General features: G+C 43.7%; 1 protein-coding gene and 1 long non-coding RNA gene across 12 annotated transcripts in view; one reads left to right on the top strand and one right to left on the bottom strand.

Moving 5' to 3' along the window:
* pum (pumilio) overlaps positions 1–20,891 on the top strand; it is a 138,163-nt gene that overhangs the window by 93,815 nt on the left and 23,457 nt on the right. Inside the window, exon 1 of one of the 11 annotated variants that reach the window (XM_088195803.1) lies at positions 13,273–13,761. The exons of 9 other annotated variants lie outside the window; for them this stretch is intronic. In XM_088195803.1, the coding sequence (XP_088051929.1) occupies positions 13,600–13,761 (162 nt within the window). In that variant the 5' untranslated portion in view covers positions 13,273–13,599. Of the gene's footprint in view, positions 1–13,272; positions 13,762–20,891 lie in introns of those variants that run through there. One more of the 11 variants, XM_088195802.1, reaches the window with a different exon arrangement.
* Positions 4,788–20,891, bottom strand: part of LOC148230935 (uncharacterized) — a 565,745-nt gene continuing 549,641 nt past the window's right edge. Inside the window, exon 2 of the long non-coding RNA XR_015811188.1 lies at positions 4,788–10,909. This is a non-coding gene — a long non-coding RNA (uncharacterized LOC148230935). The remainder of the gene's footprint in view (positions 10,910–20,891) is intronic.

Below are 20,891 nucleotides of genomic sequence, written 5' to 3'. Positions count from 1 at the left end.
TTAATCTTGAGTTAGTATGTTAGTAATATTTACCAACCCAGTTGGTAAATATTTACCCTGTTGCAATGCATTGGGCTTACGTCTGTTAGATTAAAATTGAAGGCTTAAAATATATATATATATATATATATATATACATATATACTTTACTACTTGTTTTTATGTACTCTCCGCTTATTTTCCAACGTGTATGATACTAGTTTGATTTTAATTTTGTAGCAAAACAATTGAATAAAAACAATTCGATATTGTTTTTAAAGTTTGACTATTTGAGAAACTCCCGAGAGAGACAAGCTGAGGTAGCGAGTGTCTGAGCCGAACTTTGATATTTTGCTGTCGACTAACCCATTGTAACGATTTACTGAAACCGATGTACTCGATACGTGCGTACGAAATAGCTTTTGACCAGCTTAAGCGACAACATGAGCGTTCTATAATAAGCTATCGAAAGGACAACGCGGATGTGGATTAAAACTATTGTTTTCAAACACACGGAGTTGTAACGTAATAAAAAGCATTCGTTCGAAACTCGACGAAAGCGAGCTGTGCGAAACTGTGTCAAACAAGAACCGTATCCAAACGGATAATAACACAAATGTCCTTAAGCTAAAACCAAATTTTCAAACATTTCAGTATTTATAGTTGCTCACTCTCGTGCATCCGTTTATGCCCTCTATGTTGTACACAGGCTTGCCGAGAGGGGACAAATTCCCGGGGCCCGACTTTGAAAAAAAAATCGTAGCAAGAATATATGTATAAAAAAAAAGTAAAAACCGACCTCAAATAATGAATCTGATCTAAACTACAGTTCTTTGAGATGTATGTACTGATGTATTTTAGGTATAAGTTCCTTCAGACATTTTTATGATGTTAAAAATATATAAAATGCCATTTATGTCATGGCACGGGTTCGCTCTCGGCGGCCCTTGTTTTACAAAACAGTATTCAAACGTTTCGAACTCTTTAAAAAAATTTAAATCTGTCCTTTTGTCCTAACGCTGGTTCAGAATCAAAGAGTATATGTATATAAAATCATACAGATCTAGTGATCTGTACAATTGTATATAAAAAACATGGGCGTGTTTGTTTCTACACTCTGAATTATTTTTCTTGAACCGCAGAGCTCTCGGGAGGTTTTCACAGAAACAAGCAATTGTCGCGCATTACGTTACGGTTTTAATTGCATTAGGGCTGTATTATGAACGCGCGCGTGTTTATTAGGCTTATTGCGTCGGGGGTGCAGATGCTGCGAATCTCTTAATAACTTTAAATAGAAGGCGCGTGCGTCGGTCGGAATTTTCAATTGAAAACGTAAGGTAATACGGTCGGATTATCCGACGCCGTTCGACCCGCGCCGGCTCGCCCCGCTGCGTTCATTACGTACTCTGTTTGATTACTCGAAAGCCGTTATGGTACCACCAATTAACTAACCGACGGTTAATCCTTAACCCGTCGTCCACTCGGATGAGCCGTTAATAATACGACCGTTTCAGGTACGGTTTTTATTCTCCACTCGCTACTGACTGCGCGAGTGGAGGGTAAGCGAGTGCGCCTCGCAGGTTTTTATCATTCAGACGACGTTTTAAGCGCGATTTTATTTCATGACGAAATCGCACGTCACACCTCCGGTTACGCTCGAAACGTCCATTAACGTACGTCGCTCCGGCTGTCTTTCGCGTCGACAGATTTTCATTTTTCGCTCGCGCTCGTGACAAACGCCGAACCTCTTCGAGCGTCTACCGCCAGTTAGGGGTCGGCGAAATTTTCGGACAGAATCGAAGCCGGCGGCGCGCGTAACGCCTTCGGCCGTAATTAGGAAATATACGCTTTTTGTGCGGTTTTATTTTCAGCTTGTTTTTAAGTACAGGCGTGTATTATTATTTCACGGGGTGTACGGATAAACCCCGAGCCGGGCAATTTATTTGTTTTCCCAGCGCACGGTCGGTATATTACGCTCCCCGCGCTCTCGCCGGCCGGGCTGGGCTGTAAATGAAAGTCGCCCGAAAGGGTTTTTGTTTAAATAACACGCCGCGCATTGAAATTAATTTAAATGATAGCCCCGTGGAATCCTCACTTGCGCCGCAGCGGCCGCATTAAGTGCAAACAGGTAACGGCCGCGACTAATGGCCGCGCTTTTTCGTCTCCGCGCGCTATAAATCGCCCGTCGATCGAAAACCGTTATTCGATCGCGAAAGTAGTCCATCTCTCCGTCGGTAATTCGACGCTCGTCATCGATCAATTAACGACAGGTTATGTAAGAGCTCGCCGGACCGGTTCCGGCGACGCTAAAAACTGCCGTCGTTCGCCGTTTTGGCAGCTCTCGGCGATAACGCAAGTTTTTTTTTACGAAAATCTCACTAATCTCATTCTTAACCGTAATCTTTCCACATGCCTACTTATTCCGCACGCATCGCGACTCTTCATATTTTTCGCCGGCGGAGCTCGCAAGTTATTGCGGTTAAACTTTAAACAGCTCCTCTAATGTTTTTTACGTGCCTCTCTACCCATATTGTTACGGCCGGACGTTATATAGTTCGCGAAAATGGACCGCTACTTGAACTTCTAGCGGCGTAACAACCGACGTCGATTCGCACAGTCGCAGTACAGTTAACTTTTAGTTAATGCGCTGTTGAATATGTTTTAATATTGTCGTGAGAAGTTTCCGCGGGAAGGCAGCGATGCTAATAATTACACGCTGCGAAGGGGCAATCGGTTTAAGGTGGCCGAACTTCTCGCTCGCGTGCGAGATCCCATCACGCGTTGATGTCGCATGTCGTCGGCGATGTTATTTAGATTTATTAATACCATTTCGTCTTTCGTATACTGAAGTTTACACGTTTTTCGTCCCTTTCGACCGCGACAATAAACATTCAAAAATTCGTTCCTTTGTGCGAAAAAGTTTTCGCTACCGCCGCTACATCAGAGCCGTCCCCGTTCGTTTTTAAACTCGTTTTTGTTGAAAAAAACGAACACGATACGATTATATTATATCATAGCGTTCCAAGCCTTCCAAACTCTCGGAAATTGTTCGTATATACTTGGCATGTACACCAGAGGCAGCTTATATTCGTGACGAACGTTTATCTCTAATTTAGAGAAATTATATTATATATATAATCCATTATTCCATTAAAATTGTATTGCAGCTCTTCTTTGATGTACTATTTTTTTTAAATGTATTTTTTCCTGCAATATTAAGGTTGTAATGGAAGTCAAATAAGTCTAGATATAATAAATATGTCTATTATGGTATTTGCTTAGAACAAGCTCTACATCTAAAGTCACAGGCTCTTGACCCTTTGAGTAATGAGCTAATTTTACATATTTTTCAGCGCACCTTTTTATTGTTATTAATTTATTACTCTTTTATATTTCATTTATATTAATTATATAAAAAATCAGTGATTCTCAGCGTTTTTATTGCGTTAGTTTATTTAACTAATTTTACGTATTATTATGTTTTAATAATTTATTTTAACAGTTTTTTAAATTTTGTGTATTTATGTTTCATATTTAGATTTTTTATATTAATAGAGAGGCTTTCAATATTTTTTTATAAAAGTAATATAAAATATTTTTTGTGATGTTATTTATTTCGTACTCTTTAATTTATTGGTATTATTAAATAGAATTCATTTGCATTAATTCCAGTTATAAAAAATATGATGTATATGTAAATATATAATATCTGGATTACCTCAAAACAGTGAAAAATTGACCACCGTACATGTACGGCGATACTCTACTAATTAGTTTTTATAAACGTTTATTACAAAATTAAGAATTCAGTAAAATACATTTTTTAAACTTGAGCACGACTTGTTTTATAACCATTCTGTAGTTCTGTAAAAATAAAAAAAAATAGTCCATACCCCTGAATATATATACATAAAACAAATGTATCTAAAAGATTAACTGTCAACTCTTCTACGAGGATCTGAATGCATCGCAGCTGTCAATTTTTCGTTTATTTAATGTTTACGATCGTGTTATTATCACTTGGCGTACCCTCAAGTGCCGACTCGCGTGTCCACTTTGGAGACCACTACTCTAGTTTACAAGTGGAAATTAAAATTAGAACGATACAGTAATAACAAAATAAGATCAATTAAGGAAAAATACAAAAAGTTAGTGTCTAGTTTTTGTGTAAGCGATTAATGAAAGACTTGTGCAGTGACAGTGGTAGCTCGCATATGCATAACGATCACTGATATATAAAGATCAGTAGACAACTGTAAAATTAAAAATGTTTTCTAGTGTATTTTTCTATCTTGTATTTATATTCGTCAGCTTTTCTTTGTCGAGACCGGCAATAAACATTCCGCTTCTCCTGAAAACGGTATTCGATGATAGCCATATCTTGATGGAATTTCTCACCCGATTCGTCGCTTACTGCCCCCCAAGATTCTCCGGAATGGAATCAAGATGTGAATGAAGAAAATTAATTTTTAGTGACATTCTTGCGCTTATTTTCTGATAGAAATAATAGCTTTTTTACTAAATTAGCATACTTTGTGTATTACGAATCAAAATTACTTTCAGGCGGCCTGCAGCGCTAACACACAAAACATAAGCTACATTGGTACATAAATTAAATATTACTTGTATTTTTAAACATATGTATATGTACTCGTATATGCTGTATCTCAAAAATCTGACGTGCTAATTTTTTTTGTTCTGCAATTTAAATTCATGGCAAAATATTACCATTGGTTTTCAAGTTTTATTAATACAAATATAATGTAATGTGTGTGTTACGAATACACTTTAAACTAATTTGAAGACTTGGGAGGAGGATTCTGTATAATATAATATAAACATAGCGTTAATTAAACGCTCATCGAGGCCGGTTCGTGATTTTTCAACGAACACTTGACTCGCGTCGAATACCATCGCGGTCTTTGTTTGTCGATCCCGCTCCTCTCACTTTTGAACGTCGATTGTATCGCTGTTTGTTAATCGCCCGACCTTTGATATATTAGGCGCGAGTCGGCACGTTTGCGGCCGCCCGATCCGGGATAACGCGATTCCAGCATTCTTTTGAAAGTAAATACGGTTGACGGCGACGGGCCCGGGTGCGCCTCCTCGTTACCGCGCCGATCTTTCGCCGAGGCGACAACCGTGGGAGGCTCGAAGGGGATGGAACGGGGGACGTATCAATTTTCATTGTTTTCCTGTCGTCGGTCCGCCCGCCGCCCACCTGTAGTGGGTCGGGGTCCGCGGGACTTCGCCGCGGTAATTCCTTTTTCTCCCCCGCGCGGCTTAAAAAGTATGAGTCTTGTTTATTGTCGCAGTCGTCGGTTATTACCATATCAAAAGGCTTGATCACATTTGAATAAGGGGGCGTTATTTTCCGAATTCGTTTATTTCCATTTGCACCCCGAGCGGCCGCCCGTCGACTCCCCGCTCGCCCGTTATTCGCCTATTCCCAAAATCAACCCGAACGCTGATTACGCATTCAAGTCGCGTTCGTTTTCACTACAATGTTTTCGGACGATTAAAAAATAATTCGGGCATAATTTACTCGCGCAGTGCCGTCCTCGCGTCGATCGCAAACTGGAGTATTTTTCACAATTCGATCGGCTCACCTCGAGCGAGCTTCAGCAGACGTCTCACTTTTGTGACGTTTCGCGAAAATTACCGTGAAAGCGCAAAATTTACTTCTTTCCCCTTTTAAGTGCTTTCGTGTGTTTCTCTGATTATTTACGCAAAACGAAAGGTACGGTGTCGGCGAAGCGAGCCTCTGCTTTGTCGCCTCTTTGTTATTCGGCGCGGATCAAATTACCCGCCCTCAGCTTTTATAAAATACGCTCTCGTATATCGTTTTCGATCTACCGCTATCGATTGTGAAATAAACACTCTTCGTTATATTCTTTATTTTCTTTTCAGCTTTCGTCAAACGTATCGACTGATCTTTTTCGGAATCGCATTTCTGTAATTAATAACGACTAGAGGCGCGCGCGCGCCGCTTCTGCGTAATATCGACGACTGTGTGTGCGAATTCGAAACGACGCTAGTGGGCGGTTTAGTTTATTTTCGGTAATGAATCGTCATTCATACCCGCTTCATCGTCGGACCTGTCGCACCGCGTTAATTCTCCGCGTCCACGTTGACTTCTGAATTTAATTTAGGATCCGTAAATAACCGCACTTGACCGTCACGGTCGTAACAACACAATGACGCGTCCGCCGCCTAGGGTCGTCGATTCAGCAATTTGTCGCGAACACTCGAGTCGCGCGCGATTCGCCCGCGTCCCGCTCGCGAGGGGGACGTCGTTAATCTCGAGGGAAAACTGTCCTCCTCCGCCTCTAGTTCACACACAAAGGTTTATCGCGTTAAACACGGCCGAGACGCTCGTCCCTAATTAGCGCTTAACGTTAATCTCGCGCTGGCATCGTCGCCTTTACCCCATCTCTGCGCGTTTAACTTTTTAACCTCGAAAGTTTGCGAAAACCAGATTTTCAGTAGCGTCATCGCACCGTCGGATAAGTAGTGCGGTATGTTTTTCGCCGTTGTGCAACGTGCGTTCTGAGGTTCGTCCTACGCGCGAAATTGCATTCGAGCCCGGGGGGATTTCTCGCGCTTTATATGAATTCATAATTCATACACTCGCTCAGACGCAATGTAAAATATCCCACTTTAAATCTAAAATTTCGAACGTTCGCGACGAGCGCGTTGACCGATAACGGTGATCCCACAATAGTCGCACTGTTTCGCGTTACCTGAATACTAAATCGGCGAACGTGCATCATCACGCACATAAGAATTGCGCCTCTCGGATCGTGCCCCCGTTGCTCGCGTCCCTTCGATTTTGTTACGCCACCTTTCGATCGTACGCCGGTAATAAATGCAGATTTACATGCGCTGACCCGTCGTAAACGTTTTATGCGACGAATAGGCGACAATTGACACTCGCTTTCCGGTTTTATTGTTTTATATCTACAAAAAAAAAATGTATTCATATTTACGATCTCATTTTTTTGTAAAATATTCATGAAATTAACCTCGATACCCGCGAGTTAATTGATTAGGCAATTTTATATAGACGCACGAAGTAGATAATGGGATGGTTTTGTGTTTAAGCTCGACCTTATCGCTGAATAAAATCGCGTTCATTAGCCGTTAAACATCGTAGGGCGCTTCGCCACCCTCCTTATATAGAAACGGTGTCTGTCTTGTTATAACCTCGCCCCGGGCGTCAGATGAAGTTCTGTGCAACGCGCTCGAGGAAATGTTTTTGCATTTTCCATTTTCTTTTATATTTTTTCCGCATCTCTCCTCGTCGTCGCATGTCATAGCGGATATCAAAACTATACAACGGCCGCGTTCGCTTCTATCGAATAATTTTTCGCGTTCGGGTTCGGAGGAAATTTCTCATCAAAACCGTCTTAAACGAATTGACCGATTCCCAGTGTTTGAATTTCTCTCTGCGGTAAAATCAAATTACTCGACGGGCCGGTCGGCGAGATTTATTCGATGCAAATTTCCGACGCCCACCTAATCCGACTACCCGGCATCCTTAGGCCGGCGTTTACAGTCGGTCGACGGTTTATTGTGGAAATTATATTTCATTATACGTGACCGCGCGGACCGCACCCAATCATCGTCAACCCTGAAAAGTTATCGCGGTTAATTCGACCTCTCCCCTTTCGGTAGACTTTAGTCAGCGTCGACGATTAAAGCGAGTCATTTTTACGGTTTCGTCGAACGCCACTTCGATATATAGAAAATTCGAGGTAGTTTTTCCAAGTCGGACGAGTCGAAACCCCCGGGTCGCCCGTTGACGAGTTCATCATATCAAAGTTCGATTAAAAATGTAAAAAGTAATTTAAAAGTTTGCTAGTTACGGTTCACTCGCGCGCCCTTCGCTCCGATCGAGTCTATCCGCGGCGATAGGTTCGAAATAATTTCCGCCGCCGACCTGCGCTAACTCTCGATTCGCACGCATACGAAAGGCTCGAAAATTTCTTTATTTGTTCTTCGCTGTTAATTTGTCCGCGGCGTTTGCGTCTCGCGCATTTTTCATACTGCACGCGTTCGAGTCTCGTTTCGATCGTTCGCGCGCGCCTCGGCGCCGATTCGCGTGCTTTCGGCGATCTTTGTCACTTGAGCGCGTTTTTTATGCGCCGTTATCATGTAAGGTCGTCTCTTTAGCGACACGGCAGCTCGGTAAAAATCAATTTTTAGTATTGATTCTTTTCTGCAGGACGTTTTCCCGCGTATCCGCGCCCAGATCGTTAAATTCGTAACGAGCGACGGGCGAAGGCTTTGACGCTTTCGGACAACGAGTCCTAGCTTCCGGGCGTCGTCGAGCGCCTCTCGCTCGAAAGCTTTGTTCGCGAAGCGGCCGTTTAAAAATAGTTTGTCGTATAAAGAGCTCCTTGTTTCGTAACCTGGAAGGGAAGCGACTAACGATTTTTCGTTCGGTCGTGTCGATCGGCGATTAGTGTGCGAAAGTTGTGCGATTCGCGGCTTATCTGGGCGCCGAGTTTCGCACCCGTTACATCGTCGCTTCTTTACCTTTCGAGTGCGCTCGCCCGTCTGCGGAGCGCCTCGCATGTCTGCGTATTAAAATCTAATCACACGAAGGCAAATTTACCCAACGACGTACGGCGGCAGTAGATTAGGAGTCGCGAACGGAGGGCGGGCGGGGACGAGGCGGGAGGTCAGGATTCGGTCCAAACCGGCCTCCGAACGAGGCGCCCCCTCGGTCGACCCCCGTTCGTATTTATAATTCATTAACTTGTTTAATTGAACACACCGACAACATTCCTCACGGAGCACAATACTCTTCGTTCGGGGGCTTCTGTTTTACACGACCAGATTTTCCCGCTTCGTTAACGCCATATATATTTTTTTTTCGAAAATTTGGCAAACAAAGCAGAAAAATACCCTACGTACATAAATTTAACCTCTTTTATCCATTGTATTAATAACAATGAATTAAATATCCGCGCTCGTATAGCAAATCCCCGGTTAGCTTATTATTTTTCGGCTGCCGCGAAAGCTTAATCACCGCAAACGGTAAATATTGATCTGCGGGGAATTCGATTTTTACACTAATTACGAAAGCCGTCCGTCGCGCGGAGCGAGTTCGCGAAAAACGTACAACCGCATTCGGCCCCGCCCGCGTTTCGTCCCGAGATTTAGTTTCAATTTAAAACTTTTCCCTTCGTTTCCCTTGCGAAAGATGAGATTTCTTTTTGTTTCGCTCTCGCGGGAATCGCGAAATCGATGAAATAATACAGTTCGATAAACAACGGCCGCTTCTTAGCCGCGATCTTCCGCGTATCGGACGCAATTTGCGAAACTACACGGAGAAGAAAGAGACCTCGTCGAGATCGGAAGATGGGAGCTTCCGACGGGACGACCGTAGCTTCGCAGCGCGACCCGTCTCGTTTCTCTCGGTCTCTCGGCCCGCTAACCTTGTTACGAACACTCGCGAAGATTTCAAACCGTGCTTTGCGAAAGCGCAAAAGGTTCTCGCTCGTCTGCTATTTGCCGACCACTTTTGTCCCGTAGTTGTTCTCCGGCGCGACACTTCACTTCTAACGACTTGTCAAAACGGCGACTCTCGAGCGTCGTCTTACGTTCCGAGGTGAAAAATCGCAGCTCGCCACTTTCGCAATACTCTCTCGAATCGATCCTGTCGTCTATCGCGCCTAATTCGCTCTGGGACGACCGAGATCGTCGGAAGAGCTTTTCCCCGGCGTCGTAACGCCGTTTAAGCCCGAAAGGACGTCCGCCGTGCGCGCGTCCACATACCGGTCGGTCCGACTACCCCTTTAATATTTAAACTTACAATTTAACTTGCTCGCGGTCGTTACGGCGGCGATAAACGGAGGGACCTTCGTTAACGCCGCCGAACCTAGCTCTCCCGATCTTTTACGTACGTAATAATTCATAGTTCGCGGCATAGCGCAGATTTTCCGCCCTTGCAAAAAGTCGGAGCGCGCACGTGGCTCGCGCAAGTTTCACTATTGTTGTCGGAACGAACGTGCGCCTTTTTGTTTCGACGCTAAAATACGCGCGCGTACGAATCGCCCGTAACGTACTTTTAACCCGAGCTACTCGGTTATTCCGATATTACGTGCGCTTCGATATTTATGGAAGTTTAACTTGTAACTGAAGGGTTACTGAAGTTCTTCCTTATGGCTTATAATTTTAAGAAATGGGTGCCCCGTTTTATAAACGCTGTCAAACTTTACGTATTTGCGCTGCGCTCGCGCGAGACGACCGATAATTTTTAATACGTCCCTTTAGCGTCGGAGGCGTTGCGCAAAAATTTACAATTCGTCGACTTTGGACGTTATCGGCGACACTAATCTACTCTTCGAGTGTTTATCGCCATCGTGGCGTTTGTTTACAGAAGGCGCTACTCGCTTTACAATTCAATTGTGGCGTATAGGGCCGATGATCGATTCGCTTTTATCTCGACAAAGTATTTACGCGACTGTATTCATTCGCGCCTTTGACGCGTCCGCGATGCCCGTTGTTTATTTACGATACCCTCGCCGATCCGACGGAGGCGTTTTGCCCTTTTCTATCTAATTGACAGACTAATTCGCTTCGCAGCGTGGCCTCTTCGCGCGCGTTTCGCAAATATGTGTACAATACTAGTGTGCGGAGTGTGCAGCGTTTGTTTTATCGACCGCGCAACCTTTGCGTCTTATTCGGGACGGCTTCGAATTAACCCGTCTCGAGCTTTTCGTCAAAATCGGACGATACGGGATTCGAAGCGAGCCGAACGCTTCGCACTGTCAGTTAGACAAAATATTGACGACAGCGACGGGCAAAAATGAAATATGTGCGAACGAACCCACGAAATATTTATGCAGCTACTATACGCTTATGTTGCGTAACATTGAATACTAAAATTAATTTTGTTAAAAACAATAATTTTAATCAACTCATAAAGCGCGAATCAACTTCAGTTTCCAATTAAAAAAAAACTTAAGAATTCTTTCAATGTAATTTTTGACGACTTTTCATACATTTCGAGCGGTATTTCGACTATAACTTGGCGGATGTTGGTTTTTATGTGCCCCAATGTTTCGGGTTTGTCAGCGTAGACACGACGCTTAGTTTATGCTAAGCGTAATGTCTACGCTAATTTTTTTTGTGGAGTCATCCCCACAAAGAAATCCATCAGCGGCAAATCGCTTGATCTTGATCCATTGATGCCGCCTGACCACAATGCGCACCAAACAGTCACTTTTTGGACATGTAATGGTCTCTCGTGAATCACTTTCCCTCTTCCCATATGCGGCAATTTAGCTTATTGACGTACCCAGAGAGGTGGAAATTTATCTAATTTTACACTAAACGTTTTCAACAAAACATACATGTAATACTTATTAATATAAACAAAAAGAGAATACCATTTACGAAACCCGCTAGTTTTATTTGTGCGGACATAATTCCCCTGGCCGTACTCGTTTTTTTTATATCTAACTGTTCTTAAATTATCTCTATTTCTAGTATTAAATCTATGTACATCTTAATTTATTATTAAATTCTTATTAAAATAGTCTCGTAACATTTTTTTCTAACATATATAAATACTAAAACAATCTTCAATATTTCTTAAACATTTAACCATTATTTAATTAAATGTGGCTCTTCAGAGTAGATTTCACTTTCTGCTGCTGTAACACATAATCCGCGTAAATTCTTCAGTGTTCTTGATCGTTAGGCTTCAGTTCTTGTGTTATCTGAATTTTATCCGGGTGTAGGTTTCAAGTGCAGATGTAAAATGCGCCATAAGAAAAGCCTAAAAACTGCGAATGCGGACGGATCGAAAATTCCGAGCCTTCGGACACATTATCAATTAAAGCAGCAATATTTCGGTTGAACGGGTGCCACAATGAAGCACATCCCTTACCCTATCTTCAACGCTTCTAGTTTCTTCAGTTTTTTTCACTCAGTATGACGATAAAGTTGACCATAATCTTCCCGTGAATTTCGATACATATTTCTGTAGAACAATTTAATAGTGTTAATGCGTTGAGCGGTGGTTAAGTGATCCATTTCTTAAATCGTTGTAAACCGACTCTTGACGCGTGGTTATTGACAGTTGCCTGATTTACAGTGATGCCAACATTATATTAAGTTATATTCGTAGATACTAATTACAGTCGAGTCATTGCACATATGTATGTGTGGTCTGTATATTAGTAGGCGTAATTCGTAAAATAACGGATCTAATTCATAGTGCCAAGGAATCCAGAATAATATTTTTTAAAGGTAATTTTCGATAAATATATTGCACAGACACTATTAGAGTATAAACATTTTTTTAAATCAATCTTGTAAATATTTTAATGAAGTTCGTAAGCCAGCTAGATTCTAAATTCTTGATGATGGTTGATTTAAAATTATAAAATATATTTTTGAAAACGCATTTGTCTTTTTACATACAAACATAATAATATCTTTTTTGTTTGTTTTTTTATTTAAATATTCAATTATTATATACATATGTATATATATTTATTTAACTAATAACTAACTGTAAAATGTAATTTGGGTTTTATAACATGAAGATATTCTTTATTCATATATTTTATACTTCTGCGGTTTATTATAGAATTATTATTATAAAAACACAGACCTCCGTGCAATATTCCCTTTGTCATACTCATTTTATTATACAAAGCTTGTCATTGAATACTTAAGCATACTTTTACAATTAGTAAATCTATTTTTATTTAATAATACTTCCGTCTCTATTCTGTAGTTTTTGCTATATTTTTTATCCGTTTCATTTGAGAATGTGTGATATGGTTGCACTATATATTAATGAGCTGTTCGCTGCTTATTAAAATGCTCTAAAATAAATAAATAGAAAATGTTTTTTTTTTTTTAAATATAATTTTGTTACATTTTGAATTCGACTTATGAAACAGTAAGTGTACTAGGGAATGGGGTTTAATTTTCCTGTAACGCTAAAAATTGTCTGCTGATTTTAAATTGGAAACGAAACAGTCACTAATGAAAGTTTTGTTTAATCGTTTTACTGCACCGAAGGCATCGCTCTAACCTTTTGTGTATGGGATGTGTAAAAAATACAGCTTTCGTTTATTCTTTTTTAATTAATCGTTGAATTTTTTTATTATTAAATGCGTGTAATATGTTGTTGATTTTCTGCTGTATGGGCGAAGCAGCGCGAAAAAGGATTTCCTTCCGTCGGGAAAGCTCCTCGCTCGCGAGTTCCACCTGTGCGCGCGGTCGGTTGCATGGCGGCCGAGCGGTGGTGCAGCGCGGGCGGCAGGCAGTTCGGCCGCGACCGTAGCGAGGCGAGCACGCGCGTAGGTCGCACGTCTCTCCGTACGTTCGCTCGCCGATCGCGGGATGCTGTTCCGATTCGGTTTACCGTTAACCGGCCGATGAGACCGACCGCTTTACAGTTAAGGCCGGCATTCTTGCCGACTGCCGATTCCGGCCCGCCCGCTCAACGCGATACCGCTTCTCTTCGCGAGTGTTATTATCGATACTCTGTTGTTGTGATTGCTTCAAATATTGTGATTGCGCGCAGAGATGGGACGCGGTAGGAAGAGACCCGATCTCGTCGCGCCCGTGCGATAATAAAGTGTCAAAATGGTCGTGCTCGAGCCCGGCAACGGCGAGGCGCTCGACCAGTGCTTGGACGCTCTGTACGCCCAGGGAGAGCTCTCCCTCAAGTTGTTGCAGAAGAGGTACATCGGCCTCCACCAGTGGCTGGGACCCATCGCGGCGCCCAAAGACATCAAATTGCAACTGGTAAGTCGGCCGATCAGCTGACGCATCCGTGTTTACCTTTTGCAACGCGCATACCGTAACAATTTCCAACTTCCACCGCCGCCGCCGCAATTTCCACACCGTCGTCGCTTTCGAAATATTTACGACTTTTAATCTACGCGTCGGAAAATCCTCAAAATCGCGCTCCCGTCGCCGCCGAACCCGGCTTTCGCGGTTAACGGTTCCCGTAAAATACCTGGCGGAGTTTAGCCGCAGTCGCCGAGAGCGTATACGGCCTCTCCGTTAACGTCTGCCTTATCGAGCCCGTCGTACGTGCGCCGGCACAAATGCGAGAAGCGCTCTCGTTTTTCCGAAGTTCGTTCCCGGCGAGATTATCGCGGCCGAATCCAGTTAGCGGAGTTCTCTTCGGCGATCAGTTTTCACCTAATTACGGTGACCGTAAATCGAAATCGGGTCCGTCTTTGTCGTCCAAATGACAAATAGAGCACGCGCGCCGTTATAAAATATACCGTGAAAAACGTCAATTTTTCGGCTGGTTTCACCCGATTTCGCATACATATGCGTTTTTAATTATCGTATGTACGTACGCTAATTGTATACAATTTGTTATTACTAAATATGCGAATGCACTCTTTCGGCCGTTAAAATATGCATAGTCGATTAATGCGCACTTTTTCAGCTTCGAAGCGATAATTTCATCGGGGAAATATTATTTTGCGCCATCGCTTTTGCGGGCTCGTATTGTTTGTTGGGTTTTCACTTTTGTGAAAAAACGCTCGGTAAGCAAACAGTCTGTCATACTTGAGCTTCCACAAAGCCGCCGTTTATGGAACTTTCCGATGGACCCGGCACTTTGAGCGCAGTTATCGCTTTGTACGACAACAATACGTATAGTTTTCCTTCCTATTCGCCGATGTTGTCCTGAAAGCTTTCGAATCGCGCGCGTTCAGACACACGCTTTGAGCGCTCGAACGTATCGCACTTTTTTATTATCTCCGTAGTTATATAGGTGATATTATTATTATTATTCGTATTACGTACAGTATTGCTTTCGACCGCGTGAATTATATCGGCCGAATTTACATTTGAGATTGTTCCATTTCCATATTGCATTGAGGACGAGAAGTTGTCGCGGCAGCCGGACTGGGCACTGGGGTGTCGTTCTGGGCTCGATACGACCGATTCGAACGATAATATCGCCTTCGGTACGTCTCTACGTGCGGCCGTTTTTCGAAATCAATTTACATTTTAGATTTGGAATCTCGTTCGCTAAATTGCCGTGTTGTTATTTAGCACTCGAGAGCGTCGAGGGCGTTTTGTTCGCGTCAGACGCCTCATTTGTCGAACAATGACTTTTCGAAGGGACTCGAGCGAAAACGAATTATTCGTCGAAAGTGTGCAAACCGTGCGCGCGACAAAGGACTACCCGTTTTCCCATCTTCTCCGTTATTTGCGTCATATTAATCTCGGCCATTAGATACGAGATAGTTGGAGAGCGTGCGAAATTCCACGCGAGGCTATCGAGTCGAAGTGCGCGCGCGCCCCCCGAAAAGGGAACCGAGATTGAACGCGAAACGCGAGTGACTCGGCCCGCATTGCCGCCGGTGCGCAAATAAAATAAAATCACCTTCCCGCGGGACGCAAAAAGCAATTTTACGAGAAAACAAATCAACGTTGTAGCGACGCCTCAATAATGCCGCCGCAGCGCTCGTCTTTCGGGCATCTGAAAACTCTGTTATGCAGAGTCCGTCTCGGACCGAAAATCGGTCATCAAAAACTTGTTGAATTTTATTACTAGTTATTGTTCAGAAAGCATACGTTGAATCGCCTCGCCTCGCCGAGTGACCGGAACGATCGAGAATCCGCTCGCGTTAAAGTTCACCGAATGCTCTGGCGATGGACGGAATCTGGCCGAGGAATCGGAAGACGCAGGCCAGTGACGCCGTTCCGCAGCCTAGCCCGGTCGCCGCTCCGATGCGCGCCTCTCGACCGCGACGGTTCGCTAGCTCGATTCTTGCGTGCCGTTTCCAATTTTCTCGCTTTTCTCCCGATCCGCGGCCGGTCGCCGCGCTTCTCTTTTTTCAAACGTCACTCCCTAATGCCCGCACTAAAACGTTTCGCTCTTATCGAGTGTTTACAATCGACGCTTGCAGCGCACGAATAGACAAAATGCACTACCGCACGCCCCCTCCCCGAAGCTTTTACTGCGGTCGCTCGAAGGCCGAACATACCGGAGCGGATTTTGATAGCGACGCGGGTGAGACTTCTTCACCTTCCAAATATCTGTTGAGCAGTACGTAAACGGCAATTTGACCGATAAACCAAGTTCACCCGTATTGGAAGATGTACTTTATGGGACTTTTTTTTACTACTTGCTGTCAAAATCGACGTGACCGCGCGTAATTCGCATGAAATTGGCCGTATACGTTTACATGCGATAAATTTAAATATTCACGTCGTCGTTTATGCGTTTTACGGGCGGGCGTAAAGAGTGTCCGAAGATCGAAGGGTCTCGCGTTAGGGGACTGGCTGTCGTACCTCCTCTTTCTTTCGCCGTGTCTTGTCGCTTAATTCGATTTGGAGCGCGGACTTACCGTCGCACGTATGTCGGTTGACTCGAAAGGCTTTCGTTCCGTCTCGACTTAGTTGCATACGTTCTTATGTGCACATCCGAACGGTCGGTGCTAACTCCGTTATCCGGATATTCAACGTTCGCGCTCTCTACCGCCCCCGGTTTATATTGTAAACTGCGGTCGGCTGCCGTTGCCGCGACTTGATGAAACGACGAATTTATTGCGAGCGCGTCTCTTTCTCGCTCGCTCCCCGCGAGTACGCTCGTTTAATTACTGCCGCGTGCAATCTTCTCCCTAATGCCTATTATAAAACGTACACGTTATTATTGTGCACGTAGGTCGGGACGTTCGTAACGGGCCCGTCTCCCGATTTATATCAAAGATTCAATCGCGCCGAATGTCGCCGACTAATTGGAGGATATGTCTCGTTTGTTCAGATGCGAAATGTTTATTCGATCTTGAGAAAAGTGATATAAATTATATTCGATCCTTCGAGTTTCAAACCACTGAATATTCTATGTTTTTTTTTCAACGTGATAAATTCATAACAATAAAAATGTCAGTGACTTAATTGATTTGGCAACATACTACAAATCGCTTGTAAGTTGAATTTTCCGAGCTGTCGACGAGCATCTAGTGATACTATGTTTATAAATGAAAATGTTTTCTTAGTATTCTAGCTGTAACGAGACAAATTACCGTAACGATTTAGAACCGCTTTTGTCTATGCGTTCGCGCGGACGAAGTGCGATTTATTGACGATTCTTATTTTAATTAAATTCCGAGCGTTTGGGAGGCTGGCTAGTCCGTAAAAAATGTAATATAGGTGTCCGCATACTCATCAAACTTTAATGTCCTGCGGTGCCTCGGCCGCCCGATGTCATCGGACGTCTTTTATAGGCGGGTATACACGTACAGACACATATTCCTACGTGCTCCGTGTTTACCCCCGAACCACTATCGACTTTGACCAAACACGATCCGATCTAGGCGTCAATTTCGTTTCTTTCGCTTACAACGTAATGGTGTACAAATATTTACACCGCCCTCCCCGTCATCGCGATAACTCTTTTCACACTCATGATCGCTTCTATTTGCTTAGACGCATCGTTCGCATTTCCAGCATATATTTACCGGCGCGGTTCGCATATTTATCGCCAACCGCAAATCGCCCAGATGTATTTAATTTAAGTTTGCTACGGTAACTTTTAATGGTCATTCGCAAATAATCAATTCCGGTCGAGGTCTCGGCGAGAGCGAAGTTGATGCTTTTCGAACGGCCGTTTTGGCGACCGTTCGTTGCGAGAAAAATCAAATATTTTAGTACGGCTGTTAAAATTTTCCGGCGAGGCAGGAAAATTAAAAGTTTTTACGGGATTTTAAAATGCAATTTCTTTTGTGCGCAATTGACGATTAATCGCTCGGACGAAATTCAGAACGTTTTTAAACCATCTTGCCGTTTAAGAGCGTATTTCGCGAAATAAACTTTTCGCTCGTTCTTATGTAGTACCTAATCGCGGGGCTATTATAAGGTAACGGCTCAAATACTACGCGGGGTTATATTTGCATACGTCGCGACGGCCAAGTTGAACAAAAAAATAAATAAACGGTGTAACTACTTATAGTAATGAAATACTAGATTGGACTACGTTGAACTCTCCATTCTCGACATCGTAACTGCAACGTGTGCGAATTCGATTAACGTGTCGTTTTGTACTTGCGCTGATTTTACACGTGTATGCCGGATATTTGCTGTGATTCGCCTGCACCGGTGATTGCCGTTCTATCCGTCGCCTCGTCGCGACGAACGCGCTTTTCGGCCGCTAATTGATTTTTACTCGTATCCATACGAGTGATCGCATGCGAACCTTTAGAAACTAATTTGTCAACTGGAGAATTTAGCCAACGTTTACGAATACGCGTTGCGGACTCGAGCGCACTCGATTTTTGACCCCGTTCGTCTGGCAAATTTGAAACTTCGCCGCGTTTAGCGGATTGTATAATTAAGGCGCCGTTTCTAGGAAATATTTTCCGACCTCAAAATTGTTTTAAATTTTGTAATCGCGTTTTTATCCTTGCGGTACTTAATAAACATCTTTGTATTTCGTTAATGAGACAAAAAATATTAATTCGCGTGCCGAGGCCCGGGGTGAGCCGCGCCGGGCCTCGCTACAACGTGCTCAAGCCTTTGTTTTAATTCAATTTTCTTTTGGCCACCGCATTCTTAGTGAAATTTCGCAGTATTCCGTGCTTTCCCCCTGATTATACCAATTATGCGGTTGGCAGTATTCTTTTTACGCGTTGCCCTCCTCCGAGGCAGTTTGTTATCCGCCGCTCCTCTTCCCACTCGAAGTCGTCTCGGCGCCGGGGTCTGCAACCGATACTCGCTATCCTCGGGCTAAACGTTACCTTTTTTACCACCTTAACACACCACTACTCCTTTGAACACCTTTGCTCCTATTATTTCATCCGGCGGAATCGTCCGAAGGCGCAATTAGTTCGCTTTGTGGGCATCCCGAACGATCCGCTTTGCTTTCTTATAAAATCGCACCGATTAAAATTAATTATATCCTCGGCGGCGTTACTTTTGCAATTAGCTATCTAAAGTAGAGCTTTTCGCGTTCGATTTTACACTCGGCCGTATGACTTTTTTCATCGAAAGCTCTTTACGGTCGAATCGTTTTGTCGACCTATTACGCTCACATGCGCGGAAAGCTCCTTCGGATTAAGCGGGAGTCGGCGGTGCCGTTTTCCGAAATTTTCGAAACGATTATTTTCCATTAAGCGTTCGCAATAAAACCTCGCCGTCGTCGGCAGCCGGCCTGGAAAATTTATTACTTTACGTTTAATATTTTGGGCTCCACCTGTGATATTAATTTCGACCCTAATAATCTGTTGTCGCGTTACATTTTTAACGGAGCTCGCGCGAAACTCGCGATCGAGTCTCGACCGCCCCTATGCGGGGTCGATATTCAATTCGATTAATGACTTTGACCACCGGCACGAATTCCATAAAACCAACTTTGCATTTTAACAGTCGTTATATCATTTCGAGTGTAAAAAGTTTTCGCGGGTAGGGCACGCAATAAAAAACCTCTCACCCGTTCCGCGAAAACGGTATAAAAATACAATCGATCGTCGACCGTAATTTTAATTACGAAAACGGTCTCATTCGCGCGGTACATATCTAATTAACTCGACGGGCGATGATTGCGTTTTTCATTTCGTTCGACCGTTTTATCGGCCGTTTCGAACGAATCCGCACAACGATTTTCTTTTCGAGAAACTGTACTTTTTCCGTTCGGGGGGTAATTCTTTGTATCGCAGCAGTCCTTTTATTCCGACGCCTCCGAGATGAAACGGTTACAGACGGCCGTTTTGCGAAATTTCCTACCTTTCATCCTACAGACTATGCGAAAAGACCTTTGTGAAAATCTAGCCGATCCTCGATACTCTCCGCTCTATGTGCGCGCGTACGTCGGTCCTTATTTACGCGCAGTCCGTAAAGCGACTCGATATTTTAGTCCTTTTCGCATCCAATTTGGAATTCATCTTCACGTTACGATCGCGTTCGATTTCGGGGTCGCGGGCTCGAAGGACAATTAAATTTCTACATAATGCACGTCCTCAGTCGGTCCGCGTCCGAACGCGCCCGCTCTCGCCTCTAAAATTCCAACACCGGGAAATTGTTTTTCCTCGGAGGTATTTTAAAGTCGAATTCATTTTTAATTCACTCGAGTCGGCCGCGCCGCTCTCTATAACCGGCTTCGCCTCCTTTTCTTTCCCTCTGCGAATCGAGAGAACTATTCCGCCGTGGCGAACCGCCGTTCCGCGAAACCCGCGGAAAATGTGACAAATGTAGCGCGAATTTACCGGAGAGAGAGAAAGTCGATCTCTGCCCGAGCGAACTTTGTGAAATATCCCTTTCGGCTCGAACGGGAAAAAAAGTTGCCGACTTCGACGCGGAAATCGACCGAAAACAATATTTGCGCAACGCCGCTACTAATCCGCGTTTAGAGCGGTGCGATTATTAATCCCGGCGCGCCGACTGTTTCGATGATTCTTCGTTTAAAAAAGGGTTAGCAGCCCTGACGCATAACCGTTTCCGTTCCTCGCTTCCAGTGTTTTCTCATTTCATACCCGTTCGCCTATGGAGGGCCCTCGCCCGCCCGGTCTCGCTCACTTATGCGTTCTCGCGGTACTAAAACCAACACTAAAAATGTTTGTGACTTTAATTAGAAAACATAGACGTTTTCCCCGCCCGGCATTCCTTTTCTTCTCATTTTCTCGGTTTGCACAACGCAAATTTGTTTCCAGCGAATGTTCCCCTCGGTGCGATTTAGCCGTCATCTTCGGTATCTTTCGACCCCACGCCTTTCTTGAAAATAATTACGACGCCGCTTTCGATTGTCGTCGCTCTTATTTTTTTCCGTACGATCGCCGATCGCATTTTTAATAGTCGCTTTGTAGATTTAGATCGTTTCGCATTTCGCGAACGCGGAACTTACGTTCCGTATAATTTCGCGATTCGATTCTCGTTCTATAATTATTTCGCTCCGACTGAATTCCGAAACTTTC

The sequence above is a fragment of the Plectrocnemia conspersa genome, unplaced genomic scaffold (assembly GCF_051122295.1).
Source record: "Plectrocnemia conspersa isolate PC_06_02 unplaced genomic scaffold, ASM5112229v1 ptg000010l, whole genome shotgun sequence".
NCBI lineage: Eukaryota > Metazoa > Arthropoda > Insecta > Trichoptera > Polycentropodidae > Plectrocnemia > Plectrocnemia conspersa.
Note: the sequence above shows the minus strand (reverse complement) of the source record. Positions and strands in the feature narration are given on the sequence as shown.